Below are 17296 nucleotides of genomic sequence, written 5' to 3'. Positions count from 1 at the left end.
ACATGAAACCAATCTTTACACGATAGCTGTGAATCAGTTTCTCAACAGAAATCAAACTTGTGCAGTTCAGCTATAGCAACTGGTTCCAGATGCACCCAACAAAATCAGTTCAAGAGAAGAGATAAAAATATTAATGAATAATAGGCAATGTGTCAACAGTACTGCAGAAGTCATGAATTATCGTACTAGCAAAAGCAGTAATAGGACAAAAAAACTATTTTCCAGACATTTTTCCCATATCTAAGCGGAAGGAAAAATTCTGTATTACCTCCTCTCTCCTCTAGCCCCCAAAATGCATTTATAATCTCAAAGCTCACCTTGGAAGTAAGAAAATGTAAAAAGTAACAGGACACTGCTCACCCCTCCATCAGATCCTCCCAAGGACAGTCCTCTCTCTGCTATTCTGCAGGCAAAACAATAACCTCAGATGAGAAGTGGAATCGGATTACTTTGTCCTTTAATATCATTATTTACAGCATACAACTTCCCAGTAAGGGTTATTTAATGCATCAGATATATAAACCAACTGAGTCGGAAATAGAAGCCACCATTTATCTGAAAGTCTGAATCACGCAGCCTGACATGAAAATAGAGTATCTGCATTGTGGAACATTTCTGAACTTGTACCCCTTCCATAAACACCCACAACACACCCAAAACCACTGACTTTCAAGTACATTCTGGGCAACATTGAACATAAAACAAACAAAAACACCACAGAACTTGATCCTTCAGGGCAGTACAAATAAACCTACATAATGTAAAAATACTTTATCAAAAACAAGACTCCAGCCAGAATTTGAAGTCAAAGGGCCAGCCTAGAGAACAGCTCTATGCCAGCTGCACATCAGATGAAGCACTGAGAATGTTACAGTGATATTCCCCTTACATAATCACCAAGTGCAAATCACACTCAAGGAGGCTGATAACTCTTCTACATGAAGAATCTGACAGTGTCCCCTACTCTTTGATTAAAATTCACCACTTTGTGCTCATAGAGGGTCAGCACCAGCTCATTACACATAAAGCGATGCAACTGAACAGAGGTTGATGTTGTTTCATTCCATTTTTAAAGGCCAATTGGAACAGAAGGCTAAGTAAAAATTGTTCAAATAATGTTAGATTCAGAGAACACGATTTCTTTTATTCTCTACAACCCATACGCCCAACAGAGCTAGGCAGACTCCGTGTGAGAGAGAACAGCCTTCACTACAGCAGAAGAGGAAAATGGCTTTAAAATCCAAGTTTAATGCTTTAACCAGTTAAAACCATCTCCTTCAGCTAACAAGCTTGGTGCTACACCTGAAATACTGGCACCCTGTCAGCACGGCCCTGCTTCTTCTGCACATTACAATTCAAAAACTAAACGAAAAATTACCTACGGATTCTTTCAGCTTCCTCCCTTGTTATTACTGTATCGGTTACACCTCTTCCACATTTCCTGGGAGTGCACCCTGCAACACAAAGGGAAAAAAGAAAATTATCATCTTTCCAATAAAATCACTTAAAATCCCTTGCTGAGAAATCTAACCTTTGATATTAAAAGCTTGTGGAAAAAGGCCAACAGCAAGAATTATGGGTGAAGAATACACGATGAATTCACTACATAACTATGCTCTCAGTCATATGATCTGAATTTTTGGGTAGACCTGTGTGGAGCCAGGAGTTGGACTCGATGATCCTTGTGGGTCCCTCCAACTTGGGGATTCTATGATTCTATGTAACTTCTTATAAAACTAGAAGTCTGGTCCCCCAGCCTTCAGGCAAGAACGATTGTTAAGATCAATTCTGAGCCACTACAGACCTTGGGATGCTGCATTTGGCACTTCTCTGGGGAAGATCCATTTATAGATGTAAAGTTGCACAAAAGTTTGAAGGAATGCATTTGCTGACATCTGCCAACACACTTTACTGCTGCTGAACTGAACTCCTCTTCAAAGATTATTTGATCATCAAAACAAAGGAAAGAGGCAAAGCACTACTGGGAGAGGGAAAAAAATCACCTGTACAAGTCAAAAGCGTCAGTCTGCTCTGATCGAAAGCATCTAATGATAACAATGACCACGGAGTGATGGAACGAAATCTTGCCACAGCACAAGAGCTTTACAGGAATGCACACCCTGCCTTATCGGACATGTTCTGGCTGCCTCAAGCACACCACAAATCCCTCCAGTCACACCAGAGCTTCGGGAGGAGAGAGAAGCAATGAGATGATGACGTGTGGGAGAAAAGGCTGAGTGCTGACAACAACATACCGAACTGTGCACATTTTTCCTTGCTCAGGAAAAGAAAATTCACTTGGTTGACTTGTGTTTAAATTGGAGGCACCCACAGCAGGCAGTGCTTGAACCCTGAGGCACCCGAAGCACGTCCCTCCCTTCACCAAGTGCACCTGGGTGCACACATACAGCCCGCCCTGCTCCGGCTCCCCATCCGTCATTTCCAGACCCCAGTTAGTCCCGAACCCAGATCGCCGTCCTGCGTCTGTCACCGTGAGGGCAGGCAGCCAACACTGGGTCCCTGAATGCTCCAAAAAGAGATTTTTCCTCCTAAGCCACTGGAGTAAAAATGCAGCAGCAGGTGAAGGTCAGGAAACCAGGGGGATTACAACCCAGACAAGTCATCGCGTTTTCTGACTACCGGCAACAATTCCCTGAGGTCAGCTCAAGCAAGAATCAAATTCCAGGGAGCACGTACTAAATTATTTGAAGACAACCTAGCAAATGTACAATATAAAATAACGCTGGAGATTATGCTGCCAACCATCCATATGGCAACGGCAGCACAGACCCCAGCGCTGTAAAGAGGCTGAACCAGAACCACTGCTCCCCACGTCACTTCTCTTCTCTTGACCCTGTGAGCAAAAGGACAAAAAAGCAGAATCAAAGCATGCTGTTCTTCAGAAACAGTAGTTCTGAAATTTTAAAAAGAGAGACAGAAAAAAGCTTCACCACGAAAAATGCAAAAATTCTGTCAGCAACCTGGTGGTGCATTACACGTTAGCCGACAGCACTTCACAAAGCAGTACCAGCCCCAAAGGCACACAGTTCAAACAGACAAAAACCCACCGGGGCTTTACAGGGCGAAAAGTTGCTCTAAGTTTCACATTTGGAAGGGGAAGCCTCTATGCCTGTTTCAGGCACATCGCATCCCCTCTGCAACCAGAAAGGCTAGACAAAGTTTTTTGGGGAAATTCTATCGTTTTCCAATCTCATAATTCCAAAAACTGAACGTTTTCCAATTAAACACTGCAGACCTTGCAGTAAAAATGCCAACAGTGGAAATGCAATGTTCCTTTGGAGCATGGGACGTAGCTGTTCTGAATGGTAACAAGTAGTGGGCAGCAAACACTGCAAACTATTTCTTGGCTGCCCAAAAACAAAAACTTACGCATCTTATACTGCTGTGCCATAACGGCAGTGGCAGACTAAAATCAGTAATTCACTTCTGAATGCCAGGCTGAAAAGCAACTCAGGAGCTTATTGAGAAGGATGAGACATCTCTGCCTCCGTGCTAGCAAATATTCAGCCAGAGTGGGACAAACGGCCGGGGCAGTAACAGCTTCCATCACCCAATTTTAAACTTACTGATACGCCTTCAGAAACAGCCCAAAAGGAACCAGTTTGGGTTCCCAGAACTGAAAACATTTACAACACATGTAGGTAGCAACCATACGATCCACTCACTAAAGATTTGCGGAATAATTACCGTTAATCACAAACCACTTAAGAGACATATTCCACCATTTACCTAACGTTCTGCTGGCTATAAAGATGTCAACAAATTTGTGAAGCACAAGTTTAGAAACACAAGGTTCCCTTTTTTTTTCCCAATTGTCCTGTTAAAAAACAGGATTGAAAAGGACTGAGGTAACTGACTGATACAAAAATGAGAAAGGAGAAGTTCAGAAGAAAGCTGAAAACAGAAAAACAATGAAGTTGCCTCAGCGTACAGAGACAAAGGATGGGAATGACCTTCCTTCTGTCATCAAAAAGGACTTTTTAGTGCTTGAAAGGCCAAGAAAAATGTCTTAGAGATAAGGGAAAGCACGTGTTCAGGGACAGAAACGGGGAAAAAGTACACTCAAAGGAAGTTTTCAATAATCCAAGGCAAGCCTATCTAAATAGAGTTTTCTTTGACTGACACCCTCCAGAAAGGGCACTAGCAAAGACTTGTGGTTTCAGAAGAGACGTGTGCTCTGTTTCCAGCTGCAAGCAACAACATGGGACTTAACTATTTAGAAAGGCTGGTACAACAGAGCCAATATTTAGCAAAACCACAGCTTTACAGAAGACAACTGTCACACGTCTACACGCTCTGAGAAAAGTGACAAAGACACTGGTGGAAGCAGGAGGTGCTCTGACAGACACAACTGAAGCCTTCCCAACCTGAGGAGAAAAACAAAAAGATAGTCCAGCATAAGGTCAGTCAGGTGCTGACAGCAAGGCACAAACACTGGATGTAAGCTAAGGAAAGACCAGAAGAGCCTGCCTGTTGGAAAACAACGTTAGCACTAAGAAATGTGTCATCTTTGTCATCTACAAAACCACCACGCATGAGAGCACTGAAGTGTTAAGAGCATACTCTGAAAAGCTGCACTCAGGAGAAATTCAGTGTAGAATTACAAAGCGTCCAGTAGCTTCTGCAAATCTGTGCCTCATAGACACAAAATCACTCGTTTATCTAATAAGCTTCTCAGCTTTGGATCCCAGAGTGGGTTTTTTTTTTTCGGTCAGGGTGGAAGAGGCACACCCTAAACCACGCAAAAGCCCAAGTTCTCCCTGCAGCCCCCGTTCCCATTCAGCACACAGAGCGTAACAAGGGGATACAGCGCTCCAAGCACTTTTGCCCTCTGCTTAGCAGAGGTACTTGCCCAAGCAGCATTCGCTTTCAAGACCGGGGTGATTCTCAAGAGGAAAGAGCCCCATCACAATGCTCAACTAATGCAATCCAGCTCCAAGCGGGACAAGGAGAGGCAAAGGCTGCTTGGATGACATTCCCATACTAACACCAGCAGTCCAGGCGCCTCCACTGTACACATTCTGATTTCCACATCAGTTGATCTAGTCTTTGGAAAAGCATCTCAAAGCTTTCTCTGGGCAGCAATCACAGCTGCTTTGTACCTTGACGCAACATGTCAACACAAACAGGAGACTGTGCAGGTGTTCATCAGACCCACTAGAAGCCACTGCAGACTTAAGTGCTCAACCATATCTCAGGCAGCTGAAACTGCCAAGGTTTGGCTGCAGGGTTCAGAACACAGATGAGACTGTTCACAGAACACCCCATCGTCTGCAAATATAATCAGTGAAGTGCTCGGCCGCTGACAAATAACAGATTTTATATGTCTGTGAAGCATGTTTACTGCTGAGCCTTACCACGGAAATAAGAACACTGCTCTGTGCCACCAATTCTGGTATCTGTTGAAGCAAACTCTCAGCTCAGACTGGTTCACTGTGGGGCAGGGACAGGTGCACAAACAAAAAGCTCATCTGAGCTATGGAAACTTTACTGCGAGCATCAGACGCTGAATGACGATGGCAACGTGCCTCCTTCTGACACAGAGCCAGCAGCTGCGGATGTCAAGCCAGAGTGAAGACAGAATTAAAATCTATTCAGTGACAGATAGAAAGCTATTTCCAATGAAGTGATTGAAGCTCCACAGCCGAATCCAGTTTGGCAGAGAAGCACAAGCTGCGTTTTATTCCTGAGTTATCAGCAGCCCCCGTGCAGAGCAGGGAACAGCGAGGCTCGGCCAGCTCTTCACCACCGCCTGGCGGATGCTGAGCAAAAGGCAGGATGAAAAAAAAAAAACAAGAAAAGTTCAGCACAGCTTCAATTACCTGCTAACACAACAGGTGTTCGTACATTTCTGATACCACTAACACAGATCTCTTTCTGAAAGTATAATGCATGGGAACACATGTAAAAGCATCTGCTAGAAAATAAAATCAAACACACAATAAGCTAAAGAGAAACAAGCAAAGATCTACTTCAAAAGCCCAAATGCATTCAAAAATGACCCCCTGCCCCTTGAGCCTCCATTACATTCCTGGATTTGATGCCAATCGTATCGGTCATTCCGAGACAAAGCCAGGAGAGGTCACACTGCACCCCAAAGTTGGCATTTGCAGTCTGCTCCCCATCACACTACAAGAACAGAGAACACATCCATCCTTCCTCCTCAGCAGAGGTGTCCTTCACGTTCCTTCCTCATGCTAAAAAGAACTCAGGGGCTGCCAAGACCACAAGTCCCCAGCTAAGAAAATTGCTCTACCAAATCAGAGAAGAAGTCAGGTTTTGTTGGTTTGGGACATTTCTTTTGATAAGCCAAAGCCCTGGTAGCAGAACAAGGACAGTTTCAGCCTCAGTTCAGTTATAAGTACCACATCTGCAGCAACACTGCAGATTTCCCTGGCCTTGGGACTACGGAAATAAAGCCAGCAGGCACTTATCCTTATGGTAACTGCAGAAAGTTAGAACAGAACATATGTATTCCTCTGTTTAGAGCCAAGAAGTCCTCCTACTGAGGAAGCTCTCTTACTAGCAACTTCCTGACAGCCGTTAGCTTGGCCTCAAGAACACTGGAGATGAAGTCTCCAAAATGGTATCAAAAGAACACTGGAAAAGTCTTTCTGACCACAGGCTATGCACCATCTTCTGTTTTGTTATCAACCTTGTGACCAGCAGCTCCAGGACCAGCCACCTGCAAAGTGCCGGGGCAGTTACCTTGGGGCAGCGCATCCAGGCTGCAGTTTGAACACCTCCTACCAGCACTGGCACCCGTAGAAGAACAGAAGAACTGGAAGTTGTTCTTTGTCTGCTCCAAGCAGCTTGCTGCAGCCTCCACGCTGCCTCCAGCTTTGTGCCAGCGCATAATTTGTCAGCCACATGACGAAACAGATAAGGAAACAGGTTTGGCTACCAGCTATCTCAGAAAAGATTTTTTTTTTTTTCTACATGGAATAGTTCACCATTCAAGTTCAACACACAGCTAGACTTACAAGTAGGCTGACAAAAAGCAAGAGCTGATCTGCCTTCTGCCAGCAGTGCCACTTCAAAGCATTCATCCGGATACACTTACAAATCTGAAGGGTATCATCATAGCTCTTCGGCTGCAGGCGGCGAGTTAGAATCACTGCTTTTCATCAGAGCAGATGAAAACCTTGTGTTTCTCTAGAAGATCCAACATCAACATTCAAAAGAACCACATGTCAAGGAAGGCAAATACCATTTCAAGAGAAAACAGGCTCAGCTGGGAGACCCAAAGACGGAGGAGATGTGCTTTGCAGGCAGCATCACACATCTCAAAACAAGAACATCAGAAGCTGGCATTTGTGCTATCACCGCATGCTAGCAGCACAAACAATATCCTAAATTAGTTCCACTTCATCCCCTGTACAACATTTACAAACTCACCCACGAGTCTATTACAGGGATCAGCAGAGCACGGAAAGGCGCTGGAAGCAGATGAGCAAAAAGTTGATTTCACGCAGCCCAAGCAAAGCAGCTTCAGGAGAGAATTACGCGGGATTCTCAAGGAATCTCTTGAGCTGCCCCAAGAGACGTGAACATCTGGGTATTTAAATAATGTGTGCAATGACCGGGTGCTCAACAGAAGCAGAGTGAACTTGGTTTATGAGGTTTAAACACCCAAATACCCTCAGGGAGACCCCAATATGCTCAGGTAGACCCCAATATGTGACACAAACATCTCGTCCCTCACACCTACACCGCCGTCCCTTGCACCAACATCCCAATACCCGACACCTACACCCCATACCTCACACTGGCGCCCCAATACCTGACACCTACAGCCCATACCTCACACCTACACTTCAACATCCCATACCTATGCCCCAATACCTGACACTTATACCCTGTATCTCACACCTACACCCCAGTACCTCACAGCGACACCCCAATACCCAGCATCTACACCTCGTCCCTCCCACCTACACCCTGGGAGTCCCTCACACTGATGGCCTGGTCCCTTACACCGACACCCCAATACCTGACATGTACACTCCGTACCTCGTACCTACACCCCAAGACCCAACACCTACACCCTATACCTGACACCCACACCCCAATACCTAATACTTACACCCTATATCTCACACTGATACACCACTATCCGATGCCTACATCCCAATACCCGACACCTACACCCCGGGCTCCCTCACACCGACGCCCCGGTACCCGCCACCCCCCCCCCCCCCCGTACCTTCGAACCTCCTGCCGGCACCGTAGTCCCCGGAGCAAGCCACCTCCACGAACCTGTCCCGCACCGCCTCGCTGCCGCGGGCCAGCACCTCCGCGCCGCCCTGCCGGCCGCCGGGGAGGCTCCAGCCCAGAAGCCCACCGACGAGGACGGCGGAGCCGAGCAGGGCAGCCCCGGGGGCCGCTCCCCTCAGCGCCCAGCCCCGTCCCGTCGCCGTCGCCGTGCCGGGGGCCCGGCCCTTGCCGCCCCCCGGCCTCCGCCGCTCCCCCCCCGGCCCCGCTCGCCGCTGCGCCGCCATCGCGGCCTGCCCTGAGCGATGCGCTCGGCGCCCCCCCCCCCCGCCTGCCAGGGGAGAGCAAGCGGCTGCCGAGCAGCTCCCCCCCTCCACCCGCACCGGAGCCGCTGCCGCAGGGGGACGCGGCCGCCCAGGCCGAAGCGATGGAAGCGGAGCCGCGGCGCAGGCAGGAGCAATCGAGAGCGGAGCGGCCATGGCGGCCGGCGGGCTGCGGCAGCGCCTGGTGCACCTGGACCTGAAGGGCGCCCCGCCGCGAGCCGCTTACCTGGGGCAGGTGAGGGGGGCCGGCCCTAAACCCGGCCCTAAACCCTAAAGCTCTAAACCCGGCCCTAAAGCCCTCAATCCGGCCCCAAAGCCAGCTCTAGAGCCCTTAACTCGGCCCAAAAGCCCTAAACCCGGCCTTAACACAGCCCTAAAGCCCTAAACCCAGCCCCAAAGCCGGCCCTAAAGCCCTAAGCCCTAAAGCAGGCCCTAAAACCCTAAACCCCGGCCCTAAGCACTAAACCCGGCCCCAAAGCCAGCCCTAAACCCAATCCTAAACACAGCCTTAAAGCCCTAAACCTAACCTTAAAGCCCTAAACCTAGCCCTAAACCCAGCCCCAAATCCTAAAGACAGCCCTAAAGCTGGCCCTAAAGCCCTAAACCCTGGCCCTAAGCCCAAAAGCCCTAAACCTGGCCCTAAGCTAAAAAGCTATAAACCCCAGCCCAAAGCTCTAAAGCCCTAAACCCAACCCTAAGCCCAACGTCCCCCTGCCGCAGGTGCTGCCGCTGCTCCGTGCCCTGGGCGCCACAGGGCTGCTGCTGGAGTATGAGGACACCTTTCCCTACACGGGGCCGCTGGAGCCGCTGCGGGCACCACACGCCTACAGGTAGCACTGGGAGGACTGGGGGGCACTGTGGGACCAGCCCGGCTTGGTCCTCACCGTGCCCTGTGTCCTCCGTCCTGCAGCCGCCAGGAGCTCCGGGAGCTGCTGGGCCTCGCCAAGGAGCAGGGGCTGGAGGTGGTGCCGCTGGTGCAGAGCTTCGGGCACATGGAGGTGAGTGGATGCAGGCCCCAAGCGGGGCTTCAAGGGTCCGAGATGGGGCACGGCTGAGGGTTGCGGGGACCCCAGAGCCTGCTGAAGCCGCCTTCACCTCGGTTTTCTGCTGCAGTTCGTGTTGAAGCACAAGGAGTTTGCCCATCTCCGTGAGGTGAGGATGTTTCCCAACGCTCTCAACCCCCACAAGGAGGAGTCGCGGGCGCTGGTCAAAGCCATGATCGATCACGTCATGGCGCTGCACGAAGACTTGAAGTGGTTCCACATAGGATGCGATGAGGTGGGACTTTTCTGGAGCCAAGAGGTTTTTATGGTGGGCAGCGGAAGCGAGAGTTGAGGCTTCTGTGTTTCAGTGGTGCCCAGGCCATGTGCGGGTGGAGTTCTGGGGACAGGAAGCACCAGCACGAGCCAGCGTAGAAAAGGCTTCAGTGCTAAGCCATTCCGGGAGCTTGGGATGTCATTCCTATTGACCGGCTGTAATTCCCAAAAGAAAATTAACCGGGTGAATAAAATAACAGAAACTTAAATACATATCCATCCTAATGGGCCCAAATCTGCTACATAGGTAGGAGTAAATATGCTTTGACCACTCTTGGAGATGCTCCCAAATCACTTCTAGATTCACGTACAAATAATCTCCAGGACAGGAACCTCACTTTAATTCAGAACCTTATGGGTTTCTGGGTTTCTTGAACTAAGACTGGTGAGCGATTCTTGCAAGACAAACCATCCAGAACCAAATGCAGCATGCCTTAATTTGTATAGGAATCATGTAGGTATTTTAATTCATATAGAAAGCTTCCCTTACGTGATGTATTTAGTCCAGACCAGCGTCTTCTGCAGACCGAATGCTTACAGCGTCTCCAACACTGAGATGTGCTTTGAAATACGTCCACTCAGTGTGTTACGTCAGTGCAAGAGTTTTTGAGTATTGTATGATTCAATGATACTGTGTCAAGCTCGTCCCCCTTCCTGTGCAGGAAGCCAGGATTATTCGTTTGATGTTTCAGGTCTACTACCTTGGTGAAGGAGAAGAGTCAAAACAGTGGCTGCAACAACAAGAGAACACACCAGAAAAGTTGTGCTTATCCCATATAAAAGCAGTTGCAAGTTGTATGGCCTCATCCTACCCCACTGTGACTCCCATCGTGTGGGATGACATGCTTAGAGGGATAAGTGAGGAAACGTTGGCAGGTGTGTGACCAGTGATGGGGTGAGTCATTTTGTAGCATTCAAAAAAGTCCACACAGTTGGTTGAGACAGATTTGCTGTTAGCTGAAAAATAATTTTTAAAAAAATCTGAGAATAACTGAGATATGGTCCAATAAACTCAGGAGAAGAGACATTTAGTCCTTGGCAATCCCACAGACATGATCAAATCTCATTATGTATGCACGTTAGTTTTCTATATGGTAATACACAGGTAATTAACAAAAACAGTCATCATGCAGTGGTTGCCATAAATTCTATTTTCTTTATCCACTCAAGAAAAGCTGGTCTTATCTTAAACTTCTGTGCTGTATACCACTTTCTAATGTTCATTGCTGCTCTGTGCAGCGTTTGGTTCCTGTAGCACAGGTTCAGAAGAAGCCGTGACCCTGTGAGTGTCTTTGACAGTACAGTTGATCACAGCAAACTTAATGAGGAACTTCAATACTGAATTGTGGAATAGCTCCACAACATCAATGTCATGGGCCTCATTTGTTGAAAAATGTGCAAATACTACTGAAAGTTGAGTGGTTCTGATGTAGATGGAGTTCCAGTATTTTCCACCTTACATGTGTGCTCAGAACAGATTTAGACAGTACCATGAAGAGCCATACAGCTCCTCCAGCATTGATTGACCTACTCATGGCTTTCATGGTGGGAAATCATCCAAAAAAAAATCCAGATGGACCCCTGCAGTTTCCACAAGAGAAGCACAGCATCTAGCTACGTGTGCTCAACTGCCACAGGCAATAGCAGTCTAAAACTAAAATGATATACAGTTAAAATACTGAATTTTTGCACAATTTTACTGCAGCTTCTCCAGGAGTCAGTGTTTCTCATATTTAAAACTAGTCAGACAGTTGATTATAAAAGGAAGCTAAACGTGTATCTTAATTTGGACTTTCAAGGCACCTTGAAAAGCTAAGTTCTCTGCAAACGAAGCTTAAACAATCCCTAACTTAAAGGGTGAATACTCCCTTTGAATTTAGCCAAAATCTTGCATGTACAGTTTGCAGCTCTACCAGTTCAACCCAGCAGGAATACTAATAGATTCAAGAGCCTGAGAACAAGATGGGCTTGGGACAAATGGCATTGCCAATTAATTGTCACTGATGATCCACATCAGTGGTTTCAAGACATTGTAGGCTTTGAGGACCCTTACATGTGAATTTTCATATTTAAAGTCTTGGCCATGCTGAAAATATATATGGGCACTTGAACTGTACATGAAGAATTTCAGTGATAAGCCATAGTTTGTTTTAGTCATGCATTACTGCACCAATAATATGTATTTAGTTTTCATCTTTAATGGGCCATTGTTTATTATTTAGAAGAATTCTGTTCCTTTCAGAGTCTGGAGTCCCACAGCTTGTGCAGCCTATGATCTGGGACTACGCAGCAGACCTGGATGTGGAGAGCAAAGGTTTGTACTCTGCTGAGCTGCTTAGAAGAAGAGTTCTGTTACTTGATTATTAACTATCATTCTAAGCTTTCTTTAAAAGTCTCCATTGTGCCTTTTTGGAAAAACAACAAAAAGTCTGATCAGTGCTAATCCTTGAAGGGAAAAAAATGTGTTATGCTAGTGGAGAAGGTGGTCATCTTGTGTAGATACAGTCCAGAGATGTTTTCAAAAGAAAAAAAAAAAAAGCTTTGCAGCCCTTATTGTGCAAGAATTCTTGCGAACTACTTTAAGGCAGCAGACATTCCCCACTGAAAGAATAGGAGCTGATTTTTGGACAAGTAGAGGATACTTGCCCACCTCTTCTCCATCCTATGATGCATTTAATAATTGTGTATTACCAGCAAAAATGACTCAGTAGACCTCATGGCTCCTTCTCCACTAGAACAGTTCAGAGCCCAGAATTCCTGTTAACTGGAGCATTACAGTCAGGGCTGAAACTGGAGAAAAACCATATCTGAGAAGTGTTCTTTCGTGTCTTATTTCAGTGCTTCTTGTAGAGAAATATCGTAGATGTGGTTTCTCCAAGGTGTGGTTTGCCAGTGCTTTTAAAGGAGCTACAGGGGTGAATCAGTCTCTAACGCTCATTGGACACCACTTACAAAACCATCTTCAGTGGCTGAAAGTGGCAAGCAGTACCCCCACCGATGTGCTTCAAGGTATCGCGCTGACCGGCTGGCAAAGGTAAGCAGTATCTTTTTTAATGGTTTCAGGGATCACATGGAAGCAAACTTCCACCCAAAAACTCTGAGAGGTAGAAGGAAGTTGGGCATTTACAGAGGAGCTTTGCAACACTGCAGTCCTTCTTGCTGGTTATGCTCAGTTGGGTAAAACCGAGCAGTAAAGTGTGAATTTTAGAATTCCAGCCAACTGCTACAGGCTTTATCAGCAGAAGCAACCTGTTGGTGTACACCAACAGTAGCAGATTGGTTCTGAAGGCTTGAATGTACTTTGTGCCACCTTGGACTGCTTATAAACAGCATTGTGACACTTCCACCCGCAAATTGCATTCTTCACATAACACCCCAATTCTTAACATTTGGAGTAACGAGTAAAAAGGATGCATTAGATTTTAAAACAAAGAAATGATTTTACCTCAGACATGGAAGATGTCTCTCAAGTGATTGTGTTCTAACTGCACAGGACAAAAGAATTTAAACGCAGCTCAACCTATACAAACTCTCACAGCCCTGTTGAACTCTTGAATAGCCAGCAGTATTCCTTAATAACTCTTTCCAATACCTAATTACTACCAAAAAAGAGTCATAGTTAACAGTCCAGTGTGAAGCTAAATGTCTAATGTGGATTCAAAAATAGAAGGAAGTTACGAGAGGAGTTTAGAGTAAGGGAGTAAAAGGTTTTAATGCTATAGTCAAGAGGTCTAAGGAAATACCAGAGAACTGAATTCCAATGGGTGGTTCTAAATTTGGCTTGAGCATCACGTGTTTGGTATCTGTTCTAATTAGTAGAACAGGAATATGTAGCATTTCAGAGATGGAAGATACTTTCTCCAAGACAAACTGATTTTCTAAAGCTGTTTGATTTTTGGTGATTGAAATATTAACAATTCCCACAGCTTTAGTATGTTCTAATACTGGAATGTCTAATTAGTAAATGTTTTCTTTTTTAGGTATGATCACTTCTCTGTTTTGTGTGAGCTTTTCCCTGTGGCAATTCCATCATTGGCCGTATGTCTGCAAGCACTAGAGAATGGTACAATGACAACTTTATTCTCTCTGAGCTAAAGCCTAACGCAAGAGTGAAATAACCTTGCCCTCAGGTTGGCACAGGCTTATCACATTTTGAGGTGGTTTGACAAGACGATCATGTTCGAAATTACAAACAATAGGTTATGCATTTCACAGGTCTGCAGTATGGGAGTAAGGAAGTCTCAGCATGTATGTGAAAATAGCCATAGTATGCTAATTATTTGTTGCATTTTAACCTGCAAGTCATCACAGAATTCTTCATTCATACTGGAAAAATTAAGAAACTGAATTGTTTATTTGAAAACTAATTTGAAACACCGCTGGTACATAAGTGAGACTAATTACATTTAGACGTTGTTTACATGTAAAAGTTAACTAATCCATTTTCTTAAAACTAATCTAAGAAGCATGGTAAAAAAAAATCCTGTAGTTTCTGGCTTCTTCACAGGCAGTTGCCAATAGAATATTTGTCTTTCCATGTTTCTTTTCAAAACAGAAAACCACAACCTACTTACATTTAACTAAGGCACTAAAAATGTTAAGTACCCTGAATGGAAAGATAATAGCTTGGAAGTGCTTCATGTAGCACAAGAAGCCCCGTGAAAGACAACCTACTCACCATGGCCCCCAAGTTTTTTCCTTGTTCTCTTTCCATTTTACCTTTTAAAAATTCTTCATCCGAGGGGGAACTAGTAGGCCAATGCTGAATACTCCAGGAAAAAAAAAATACTCTTTAAAAACATTTTGGTTGCTTAGGCTCCTTTTGTTTACTTCTACTGTCTTCTGCCCAGGTGGCTATTCTGAAACGGTTAAAGAGAATGTGGAAAAGCTCCTGGGAATGCCCAATCTGGAAATTGATACTTTCATGAGGTAAAATTCCAGCTGCTGGATTCGGATACTTCTCATTGCATGGTAAGTTCAGAAACTAACGTTCTCTTTGGACAGCACAAGTCTGGGGACCTTTCCTGGGAGCACTATTCTTACCCTGGTGACACAAGTTAGTTTCTACCTCAAGTCATCTGTGGACGAACTTCTTGAAAGGAACAGGTAAAAATGTTTACTTTGATTCTGTCTGCAGGAGTGTGGGGGCTATTTCATCTAGAAATTAGCCATATATTCAAGGAACTCCAGCAAGGTGACTGATCACTGAAACATCAAGTTCTACCTTTCAGGCATTGCATCCCTATATATTGACACCTCAGCAGAACATACTTAAAGTATTTCAGCTGCATTCCTAAATACTCTGTGCTTATTTCAATAATCAAGTTTTGTTGAATTAGAACTTACTGCTCTTTAAACTAAAAATGAACACTTTTAATTGTATGGTTACAGAAAAAAGGAACTTGAAACTTACCTTTGAATAGGTGATCAGTTATTGTCATCTGCCACTAACAGGCTTTTACAAGCTAGCTCCAAAGACAGAGTTAAATTTACTTACTCCTGAGGCGTTATCCCAAGTTGTGACATAAAGCTAAAGCTCTATCACCTCCTTCTCAGCCTACAGAGGCATTGCTGCTTGTTTCGAAAACTGTTCATTCTAACATCCATTTTCAGATATGTCACAGGCTGGTTCAGTTCCTACCACAGAAAAAGGAAGATTATTCATCCTATAATAATGCATCATTTTCAGCCAGATGCAATAAGGTAACACCACCTATTTTACATTCGAGGGGAAAAAGTCTAATATTTCAGGCAGGCAAGTTCATTCTGCTTTGAATTCTTGCCTTTTTCTATGTTTACTCCAAAAGCATCGATGGAAATCAATCAGTATGATGTGCTTATAATACAGTTTTAAACAGAAGGGCTCATTTATCTTAATCTGCCTTCTGTTGAACAAGTTTATTGAACACAAGTACAAAATTAGTCTTCAGAACACCCTCCCTTGTATGTGTCATTACCTAAGGAAATTACCAAGATTAATGGTGCTTAAATACAAGCAGCATCAGCTTTTTGCCATCTGCACAGAATCAAATCCCTTGAGCTCCTCTAGCAAATGCTGCTTCTGCAAAGTCATCCTAAGAACTGTATCCCCTTTAAAAGTCCCAGTAAGCTAGGCCTCCATTGAGGCAGAACTTTCTTGCACGTGATTGTTTTTTTCGTTCTGATTTTTGGTTAGTCTTCTGTCAAAGTGGAATGCCGTGGTGCAAGACCTCCAAGCAGCCATGGAACAAGTTTTCCACAACAGTACTGTAGAGGAGTGGATGGAGGAGAACGTCCACCCCAGCCTACAAAAGCTGCAACAAGTGGTGGATGATTTAGACAAAGCAATAAAAGCACAAACCTAGGTGTGTTCCAATTAGTCTGTTTTATTCCTTGTGAAATGACTAGTGGATATCTGCAACTAATCAGATAGCTAGTTTGTCATCTGAAGAGCTGAAGCAACAACTGATTAAACAAAAGTGCACTGAGGGCAAAAAGGAATTTTTCAGGGTAATAAATGAAAATTAAGAGGGACTTGCAGCCTGACATTGCTGAGCCTTAAACCTGTCCTGTCAGATTTGCTCTCCTTGCATACCAGAAAGGAGTGAGGCAGAATTCATCCATATTTACAAGGCAGAAGGGAAAAAAAACTTTCCCAAATTCAGTACATCTGCTGCACTGCAGCATTGTCCAACTTTGAACCATGAGCAGTCTGCTGAATGAGGGGAAAAAGGCTAAGTTAACATTGTTTTAGTTTTGAACTTTCAATAAGCTACAGTAAGATACGTATGGACTATACATATAGCAAGATATATGCAGACTTAACTGGAACATTAAGATAATCACAAGGGAAAGTAATAAGAGTCAGGTAGTTAAGTACACTGCCATGCATACTCAGAATATTCTGTTTGCTTCCTTATGAGTCTTACTTTGGGAGCACAAGTATGGACATTTTCTTGGAACTATTATAAAATGAGCATAGCTCTATATGCATCAAGTACAAGAACTATAGCATAAGACATCTTTAACTTGTAACTCTCTAGGAAATTAGGTCCCTATGATTTTTAGATAGAGATACACAACTGCCCTGTAAGCCTTAATTACAGAAGTTGCATACCTTAAGATCTTAAGGAGTTAAACTTATTTTACTCTAATAAATCCTTTGGTATGCAAAATGTGTTGAAATTTGCCTTTGTTTTGCATATGGTACGTTGGTTTGGTTTAAAGAGGAAAAATGCACATCTATGCACCAGTGGAGAGTTGGTTGCATTAGCTTATGTGAAAATGTGTAAATGAAAGCAGGGTCAGGAACAAGTTAGGTAGGGGTGCTTCATCCACTCTGCTCTCCTCCTCACCCAGCAGGTCTGTGCCAAGTGGTAGTTTAGACATCCATCAATATTAATACATTTTAATTACAGTCAATGAAAAAGACTAGTGACATAA

The 17296-nt window shown here is 44.7% G+C and overlaps 2 protein-coding genes across 3 annotated transcripts in view; one reads left to right on the top strand and one right to left on the bottom strand.

Annotated features, from left to right (window-relative positions):
• Positions 1 to 8561, bottom strand: part of OGFOD3 (2-oxoglutarate and iron dependent oxygenase domain containing 3) — a 43396-nt gene extending 34835 nt beyond the window's left edge. Inside the window, exons 1-3 of one of the 2 annotated variants that reach the window (XR_014574077.1) lie at positions 8228 to 8561; positions 1379 to 1454; positions 361 to 403 (exon numbers count right to left, since the gene is read on the bottom strand). Coding sequence is in view for 1 of the 2 variants with exons in the window: in XM_083805661.1 (XP_083661787.1) it covers positions 361 to 403; positions 1379 to 1454; positions 8228 to 8522 (414 nt within the window). In the remaining variant the exon portion in view is untranslated. The remainder of the gene's footprint in view (positions 1 to 360; positions 404 to 1378; positions 1455 to 8227) is intronic. The other variant, XM_083805661.1, reaches the window with a different exon arrangement.
• A 55-nt stretch (positions 8562 to 8616) lies between these two features.
• Positions 8617 to 16229, top strand: HEXD (hexosaminidase D). Its single transcript, XM_083805648.1, has 12 exons — positions 8617 to 8793; positions 9279 to 9388; positions 9469 to 9556; positions 9672 to 9836; positions 10567 to 10750; positions 12117 to 12188; positions 12713 to 12908; positions 13855 to 13937; positions 14725 to 14803; positions 14879 to 14980; positions 15488 to 15577; positions 16050 to 16229. The coding sequence occupies exons 1-12, from the start codon at positions 8713 to 8715 to the stop codon at positions 16216 to 16218; spliced, it is 1419 nt and encodes a 472-aa protein (XP_083661774.1). The 5' UTR covers positions 8617 to 8712; the 3' UTR covers positions 16219 to 16229.
• The last annotated feature ends 1067 nt before the right edge of the window (positions 16230 to 17296 follow it).

The sequence above is a fragment of the Anser anser genome, assembly GCF_964211835.1.
Source record: "Anser anser genome assembly, chromosome: 19".
NCBI classification, from domain to species: Eukaryota; Metazoa; Chordata; class Aves; order Anseriformes; family Anatidae; genus Anser; species Anser anser.
The sequence above is the reverse complement of the archived record's forward strand: the minus strand, read 5'-3'. Positions and strand labels throughout refer to the sequence as shown.

What these genes read in the sequence shown, in the direction of transcription:
- HEXD (XM_083805648.1), top strand. Translation starts at nt 8,713, where the DNA reads ATGGCGGCCGGCGGGCTGCGGCAGCGCCTGGTGCACCTGGACCTGAAG. An exon ending in TCTGCAAGCACTAGAGAATG is followed by an intron (nt 13,938 to 14,724) that starts GTACAATGACAA and finishes TCTTCTGCCCAG; the next exon opens with GTGGCTATTCTGAAACGGTT. An exon ending in GAAATTGATACTTTCATGAG is followed by an intron (nt 14,804 to 14,878) that starts GTAAAATTCCAG and finishes CTCTTTGGACAG; the next exon opens with CACAAGTCTGGGGACCTTTC.